Here is an 8,622-nt window from a genome sequence, read left to right as displayed (position 1 = left end):
TATTCTGTGAAGTTTGGATTTGGTCCAGGGTATCCTGGCACTATCCAGTCATTCGCTGGGGGCCACCTCGGGAAAGGGGCAGAATCTTGCTACTCAGTCCCCTAAAGCAGAGGGCAGGTCACAGTGAGGGGGAGGCCCTGAGGTATCTGGAGGCCATATCCCCAGCACTTAGCTCTACCCATTGACAAGCCTCATTCAGAAAACTTCTCTGTACATTTGTACTTATTTAAAAGTGGTAAGAGGGCCGCGCCTGTGGCTCAGTGGGTAGGGTGCTGGCCCCATCACGGCCAAACTGCAACAAAAAAATAGCCAGGCGTTGTGGCGGGCACCTGTAGTCCCAGCTACTCGGGAGGCTGAGGCTAGAGAATCGCCTAAGTCCAGGAGTTGGAGGTTGCTGTGAGCTGTGTGACACGGCCGCACTCTACAGAGGGCAATAAAGTGAGACTCTGTCTCTACAAAAAAAATAAAAGTGGTAAGAAATTTCTTTCTAAAATATCTTCTGGGCCAGCACTTTGGGAAGCTGGGGAGGGAGTATCACTTGAGGCCAGGAGTGGGGACCAGCTTGGGCAACATAGCAAGATCCTATTGCTACAAAAAAGAAAAATATGCGGTGCTTAGCCGGGCGTTGTGGCGGGCGCCTGTAGTCCCAGCTACTCGGGAGGCTGAAGCAAGAGAATCGCTTAAGCCCAGGAGTTGGAGGTTGCTGTGAGCTGTGTGAGGCCACGGCACTCTACCGAGGGCGATAAAGTGAGACTCTGCCTCTACAAAAAAAAAAATAAATAAATAGGCGATTTTGTAGAGACAGAGTCTCACTGTACCATCCTTGGGTAGAGTGCCATGACGTCACACAGCTCACAGCAACTTCCAGCTCTTGGGCTTAAGCGATTCTCTTGCCTCAGCCTCCCAAGCAGCTGGGACTACAGGCGCCCGCCACAACGCCCGGCTATTTTTTGGTTGCAGTTTGGCCGGGGCTGGGTTTGAACCCGCCACCCTCGGCATGTGGGGCTGGCGCCCTACTCACTGAGCCACAGGCACCACCCGAGAAAATATTTTTTTAACTCTATAAAATTTATTTTTCTGAGGGACTCACTTCCAACTCTCTTTGCAAGTATTCTAAATTTTCTCTTTGTTCTTCCTAATAAAATCTGTTACCCTTAAAAAATTTTTTTCTTTGGCAGTGCCTTTGGCTCAGTGGGCAGGGTGCCGGCTGCATATACTGAGGGTGGCGGGTTCAAACCCAGCCCCGGCCAAACTGCAACCAAAAAATAGCTGGGCGTTGTGGCGGGCGCCTGTAGTCCCAGCTGCTCGGGAGGCTGAGGCAGGACAATCGCCTAAGCCTAGGAGTTGGAGGTTGCTGTGAGCTGTGTGACGACATGGCACTCTACCCAGGGCGATAAAGTGAGACTCTGTCCCTACAAAAAAAATTTTTTTCTTCTTTTCTTTCCAAAAATATAAGATTGGGGCAGGGTGCGATGGCTCACACCTGTTATCCTAACACTCTGGGAGGCCGAAGAGTGTGGATTGCTTGAGCTCAGGAGTTCGAAACCAGCCTGAGCTAGAATGAGACCCCATCTCCACTAAAAATAGAAAAAGTAGCCAGGCACTATGGCAGGTGCTTGTAGTACCAGCTACTCTGGAGGCTGAGGCAAGAGAATCACTTGAACCCAGGAGTTTGAGGTTGCTGTAAGCTATGACATTACAGCACTCTACTGAGGGTGACAAAGTGAGACTCTGTCTCAAAGAAAAAGTTGTCAGGATCAAAATGTTGTCACTTGTGTCAAACCTTGACAAAAGGGAGCCAGGGAAGGTCATGAAGGGAGGGTTCTCATGCACCAGTGACTGATAAAAATAATGATCACAGGCTCGGCGTCTGTGGCTCAAGCGGCTAAGGTGCCAGCCACATACACCTGAGCTGGAGGGTTCGAATCCAGCCCAGGTCCGCCAAACAAAAATGATGGCTGCAACCGAAAAATAGCCGGGCATTGTGGCAGGCACCTGTAGTCCCAGCTACTTGGGAGGTAGAGGCAGGAGAATTGCTTGAGCCCAGGAGTTGGAGGTTGCTGTGAGCCGTGATGCTACCACACTCTACCCAGGGCGAAAGCTTGAGGCTCTGTTTCAAAAAAAAAAAAAGAATGAATGACTTCGCACAAAGTTCACCAAAACCTTGCACAGAAAGTACTTCTGCAAGAATCTCTGTCCAGCAACTGACGTCCCCTTTTTAGTGAACTTTGTAGCCAAGAATAATTGGTTTGGGTAGAGTCTCACTCTTGCTCAGGCTGGTCTGGAACTCCCGATCTCAAGCAATCCTCTGGTTTTCTTTCTTGCTTGCTTCCTTCCCTTCCCTTCCCTTCCTTCTTTCCTTCTTTCCTTCCTTCCTTCTTTCCTTCTTTCCTTCCTTCCTTCCTCCCTTCCCCCCTTCCCTCCCCTTCCCTCCCCTTCCCTTCCCTTCCCTTTCTTTCTTTCTTTCCTTTCTTTCTTTCTTTCTTCAGCTTCTGGCTGGGGCTGGGTCTGAACCCACCACCTCCGGCATATGGGACTGGTATCCTACCCCTTTGAGCCACAGGCGCCACCCTTTGTAGCCAAGAATAATTGGTTCAAAACAACTGTATAATTTTCCACATTTTGTGTTTTTTTGTTTGTTTGTTTGTTTTTTTGTAGAGACAGAGTCTCACTTTGTTGCCCTTGGTAGAATGCCGTGGTGTCATAGCTCATAGCTCACGACAACCTCAAACATTTCCCTCATTCACACAAAAACTTGTAAGTACAGCATCAATCTCAATTTTTAATGAATCATTTGAGAATAAGTAGCCAACACACTGCCTGAACAACTCCAAATACTGTACTATATATTTTGCACAAAGAAGCAGAAGTCTCTGACATAATGCACTGTCAAAAAACAATGAAAATCAGGATATAAGGCTGGGCACAGTGGTTCACACCTACAATCCTAGCACTCTGGGAGGTCAAAGCCAGTGGATTGCTTGAGTTCAGGACTTTCAGACCAGCCTGACCAAGAGTGAGACCTGGTCTGCTAAAAATGGCTGGGTGTTGTGATGGGTGCCCGTAGTCCCAGGTACTCCAGAGGCTGAGGCAGGAGGACGGCTTGAGCCCAAGAATTTGAGGTTGCTGTGAGCTATGATCCCACATCACTCTACCCAGGGAGACAGAGTGAGACTCCCTCAAGGAAGGAGAAAAAAAAAAGAAAATCAGGATTTCATTTCATTTATTTATTTATGTAGAGACAGAATCTCTCTTAATCGTTCTGGGTAGAGTGCCGTGGCATCACACAGCTCACAGCAACCTCTAACTCCTGGGCTTAGGCGATTCTCTTGCCTCAGCCTCCCAAGCAGCTGAGACTACAGGCGCCCGCCACGACACCGGTCATTTTTTTGTTGCAGTTTGGCCAGGCTGGGTTCAAACCCGCTCGGTATATGGGGCCGGCATTCTACCCACTGAGCCACAGGCGCCGCCCGGGATTTCTTTTTTTATCTTTTTTTTTTTTTTTTTGAGACAGAATCTTACTATGTAGCCCTTGGTAGAGTACTGTAGCGTCACAGCTCACAGCTACCTCAAACTCTTGGGCTTAAGTGATTCTCTTGTCCCAACCTCCCAAGTAGCTGGGACTATAGGCGTTAGCCACGACGTCCAGCTATTTTTTTTTTGCTTCAGTTGTCTTTGTTGTTTAGCTGGCCGGGGCTGGGTTCGGACCCGCCAGCCTGGGTGTATATGGCCCTCGCCCTACCCACTGAGCTATGGGCACCTCCCAAAACTCAGTACATTGATGCGGATAGATCACACCGTTTACTTTATTTATTTTTTGAGCAGAGAGATAATACCATGTAATTTGAAGTCCCTACTTTCTCAACAGTTGTGCCCATAATATCTTGCTTTTCACTGTATATTTTGAAATCTGTACCATATGCATACAGTGTGTTGTTTTTACGGGGAAAAATAACATTTAAAAGTTACCTAACACAGGCAAATAAAATGAAAGTTAACTGTTTCAAAAGGAGCCCTGGGAGCGGGGAGAGGGCGGCGCCTGTGGCTCAGTGAGTAGGGCTCCCTCAGGTTTGAACCCCGGGCCAAACTGCAACAAAAAATAACCGGGCGTTGTGGGGGGCGCCTGTAGTCCCAGCTACTCCGGAGGTTGAGGCAAGAGAATCGTCTAAGCCCAGGAGATGGAGGTTGCTGTGAACTGTGACGCCACGACACTCTACCAAGGGCGGCAAAGTGAAACTCTGTCTCTAAAAAAAAAAAAAAAAAAATTAAAAAATTAAAACAAAGAAAAAAGGAGCCCTGAGTGGATCCTGTTTCTCTGTTTCTCACTGGGAAGGGAGTCCTGTTTACTGCCACCACCCCCCATTCAAAGTCTGGGAAGCCTTGGGTCCTGAAAGGGCCTGAGCGCCCAGGTGACCTGGTCCTCTCCACCCAACTCTATAATAAGATTCCAGCAAAGTCAGACTGACTACCCCTCCTTCCCCACCACGTCTTGTTCCAGGCCAAAACCTCTACAGCAGGCACCAGGGGGTGGGACACACGACATCTAGAAACCAGGCCCAAGGCCCTGGACATCTCCCACCAAGGCGCAGCTCCCAAGAAATGTTCCAGAAAAGCAGGCCCGACACCCGCGTGCAGCTTTGGGTAGTCATCAGGGCCGCCTCCTCCATCTCCGGAGATCAGCAGCCCCTGCCAAACGCCTCGCCCAGGGTGCGGGGCTCCAGGGACCCACTGCTCCCAGACTTTCTCCGGCCACTGAACGAAGCCCTGGGCTCCCCCAAAACCTGAAAATCGCACCCCTTCTTTCACTACCACCAGGGTTTGGGCCAGGGGTCCAGGCCCTCGGTTCGGGAGAGACGGACGAGTAAAAATGGTACTATGACAGCAGAGACGCAGCGGCGGGCCGTCCAGTCCACCCACCGATGGGCGGAGTCGCTGCTGCTGCCACCGCGTCTGCCCAGAGGGTGCAGGGCGGGGCCCGTCACACTCTAGGACTTGCGCCCAGCGACGCGACACCCCTCCAGTTTCACAGCCCCGCCCTCCAAGCACCTCCCCCAGGGCCCAAAGGCCAAAGAAGAAACAAGAGAGATGGAGAGGGTCCTAGGACTCTGTCTCTGAGGATATGCAATTACTCTTTCCTTGCGTGGGTGTAGCGTTACCAAGTGACCAGAAAAGTAGGACTCATTTAACCTCCATCAGATCCCCAGCGGGGAACCCAGGCATGCCATGAGCCCCTCCTCGCCCCAAACCCCGGCAGACCAACTGCATACACATCCCCACCTGGCTTTTTTTGCCCTAGAGACCCCCAGATGGCGACCCTCCTAGGGCTTCCGGGGTAGAAACAGTCCCAAGCACATGCCGGTTCAAATCCCGCTTCGGCAACGGATTCGCTGTGTGGTCCCCAGTCAGTGTCTTCACCTCTCTGAACCTCAGTTTTCTCATCTTATGCAAAACGGACACGGACACAGGAGCGCTACACACTGACGCTTTATTCAAGACCCCGGCCCCGGCTCTCCGGCCCCCGGCAGCCTCTCAGAAGATCTTCAGAGACTCCAGCTTCACGTCCCCGCCCATCTCCACCAGGCGCACGCGCGCCAGTGGCAGCCGGTGACGGAAGTGGTGGTACTGCTCGTCCCCGACCACGGCCTGCGGGCGAGGGGCGGGATGAGGCCTGCATGACCCTAGGGAGGTCACTTAACGCCACTAGGCCTCGGTTTCCCCACTGGGAAAGTGCGGCTGTTCATTCCAACTTCTTTACGCGAATTCAAATGACTTTACGGCTTAGCCCAATATGGTAGGTGCGCAGGCGCGAGCGAGAGGCGCGGTGGGGACCGCCCTGCCCGCCTCAGCCGCGCCGCCCCCATCCCCCCATCTCCGGGGCCCATCGCCAGTCGCCCCCGGACTCACACCACTGTGCTCTTGGGACCCGGGGCTCTCGCCCTGTCGCAGACACGCACCTTGAAGCCGTCTTCGGTGGCGATGAGCAGCACCTCGAAGGGTTGTCCCCGCTGGAAGGGGGCCCCCGGCCCGCGCTCCTCCCGGCCCCAGGTGCCCTGCTCCAGGCTGTTGAAGACCACTGCGGACTCGTCCAGCCGGGGGTTGAAATGCAGGGCGGCATCTGCGCCCTGCTCCTCGCTGCACAGCAGGTTCACGTAAAACCTGGAAGCGCCCAGACCACCGTCAAGGGCCAGTGGGCCGGGTCGCCCACAGCCACAGCACCCTCCTTGACAGGGACCCGAAGACGTCACACACTACAGAAGGAAGCCTCGTGAGCTGATGGCTAGGGAGCCCAGGTTCCCAAGGCAGCCCACGGTTTCTCGGGGCCCCTGGCACACAGCCACCCAGACCAAAGTCACTGTGCTCCTGTGCCCTGTTTTCAGAATCTGGGAGCTGCCAAGGCGTGGTGCTGCTGATGGCCAGGATGTTCCAATTCCCAAGGAACCCTCAGTTCCCAGGATAAGGGACAATGTGGTCAGAGCACCCTGTCATTCAGAAGGCCCAAAGGTCCCTCCCAGAATATTGGGTGGCAGGGCCTGCCAGCTTGCAAGGTGTCTCCAGGACTCAAGGCACATCTCCAGAGTTAGGGGGACTCAGACGTGGAAGTCAGAGGACTGTGTCTAGGAACCTTGAGATTGGCCTGGAACTCTACACGCTTAGGGAGTCTTGGGGACAGGAGCCACAAGGGCATGGGGCAGCTAAAGGAACACATCAGATTTCAGAAAGTGAGGATTGGCCTGGGAACTCCAAGACTGGTGGGCAGTGATGGCCCAAGACCCCCATGTCTGGGCTGCATGAATTGAGGTCACCTGAGTCTGAAGACCTCTTCCCTTCTCCCTGGGTGCCAGAGTCTCACCTGCTAGCCTGGTCAGGGATGAAACCTCGAATTCTGAGCAGTGTACCTGGGCGAATGCCCTCGGGCAGCGTGGTCTTGTGGGGCACGTTCTGTAAGAGCAGAGTGTGGGACATCTTGAATCTGGGAGATGGAAGACCATCATCACCCCACAGAGGAGCCGACCAGGACCCACACCAGCAGAAAGCAGTGGAAGAGAAAAGGGGCGGTCACAGGAAGGAAAGACACAGGGACACAGACACAGGGAAAGACGTGGGGAGAGGAACAAAGAAAAAGACAGAAAAATGTTGAGAGAGACCAAGAGGAAGCCACAAAGAGGGAGATGGGGACCCTCTGGGATGGGGTGTGTTAGCCCAGATGCCTGAGCCCAGAACTACACAGCATACCCCTGCCCCTTTCTCTGTGGACAAGGCATTCCTGTGCCAGGCCCCAGCCCCCTGCCCATGTGGCCCAGCCTGGGCCCCTGCAGCACAGAGCTTACCGACATGGCTGAGACAGGGATAGGCAATGGTGCTGGTGGTGGTGAGACTGCTGAGGACTTTAATAAAGGCAGGCAGGCAGGGCGGGCCCTGATGACTCACCACCCCTTCCCACTCACCACCCACACCTGGCACAGACCCTGGCCTCAGGCAAGGCTGGCCAGTTGATGTGCCACCCTCTTCCTGGGACCCTGGCCCTCCCCTCACTGAAGGTCCCCAGTGCCCTGCTCCTCTCCTGTGAGCTGGTAATTATTTGGATATTAATAATAATAACAACACAAACATCAGAGGAGGTGGCTCTGCACTCCCAGCCAGCCCTGACTCCCTGCTGCTGGCCTCAGTAAACAGGGCTCAAAGGCAGTGACAGATAATGTCAAGAAGGGTCCTTTCCTGGGACCCTTCACTGCCTAGGACATGCAAAGAATCCCTGACTGCTCCCATGGTCCCCAGCTGTGCAGAGGAGCAAGCTGAGGCCTCAAAGGGGAAGCCATGAGCCCAGAGGAACAGGCTGTGCAGCTCTGTGCTGCGTCTCTGCCTCTGTCCATCGCTCAATGCTTCTCTCCTATGTATTCTGTGTCTGTGGATCTCAATCTCACTCCCTCTCTCCACCTCCCTCCAGCCTCTAACTCTGGTCACCATGCTTTCCTGTCCAGTTTCTCTCCTTCCCATCGCTCTCGTTGCTGCTTCTTAGACTGCTGCCACCCTCCCACCAAGTTTGCAGGTTGGTGAGGGTGACTCTGGGGTGGGGTGTCCTAGCACCTCATCACCAGCCAAACCAGAAAAAGAACAGGGTGTGGGCCCTCCCTCCAGCTCCAGTACTGCCCACTTGGGCCCAAGACTCTGGAATAGGAATCGGGGCTGGGGAAGTGGGGTGGTGTGGAGGCAGGGCTGAGAGAGATTTCTGGAAGGCAGGGATGGTGTGATGGTGTGGGAGCCAAGTAGCCTTCTGGCCCTTTTCCACCCCCACCCCCACTTCCCCACCCCTGCCCCACTTATCAGCTGGCAGAGAGGCCAGGTTGAAGCAGGCTGCCCATGGAAATTTGGGTGGAGGTGACCAGACTCAGCCCCATCCACACCCCCTGCTCAGAGTTGGCCTCCCAGACTGTCAGCCCTCCCCACACACCTCAGCTGCACTGGAGTGAGGTCCAGTTTCCAGAGCAAGAGCTCAGAGTGGGAGGCTGGCCAGCTGCATTCAGTGGGGACTGCAAACCTCCATTTTGCAGAGGACAAACGTGAGACTTAGATAGGGGTAGCCTCTTAGCCAAGGCCACACCGAAAAGAAGGGGCCAGGCCCTA

The 8,622-nt window shown here is 53.9% G+C and overlaps 1 protein-coding gene across 2 annotated transcripts; it reads right to left on the bottom strand.

Moving 5' to 3' along the window:
• Window positions 1–5,468: 5,468 nt before the first annotated feature.
• LGALS7 (galectin 7) lies at window positions 5,469–7,387 on the bottom strand. Of its 2 annotated transcripts, XM_053606421.1 has the most exons (4): window positions 7,329–7,387; window positions 6,851–6,939; window positions 5,955–6,156; window positions 5,469–5,643 (listed from the first exon to the last, which is right to left on the bottom strand). In XM_053606421.1, the coding sequence occupies exons 1-4, from the start codon at window positions 7,332–7,334 to the stop codon at window positions 5,530–5,532; spliced, it is 411 nt and encodes a 136-aa protein (XP_053462396.1). In that variant the 5' UTR covers window positions 7,335–7,387; the 3' UTR covers window positions 5,469–5,529. The 2 variants fall into 2 exon arrangements, with proteins under 2 accessions (XP_053462396.1, XP_053462395.1); XM_053606420.1 differs by lacking the exon at window positions 7,329–7,387 and having other exon boundaries at window positions 6,851–6,970.
• Window positions 7,388–8,622: the final 1,235 nt, after the last annotated feature.

This window comes from Nycticebus coucang, chromosome 10, assembly GCF_027406575.1.
Source record: "Nycticebus coucang isolate mNycCou1 chromosome 10, mNycCou1.pri, whole genome shotgun sequence".
In the NCBI taxonomy this organism is placed as follows: Eukaryota; Metazoa; Chordata; class Mammalia; order Primates; family Lorisidae; genus Nycticebus; species Nycticebus coucang.
This window is presented reverse-complemented; position numbering and strand designations above follow the sequence as displayed.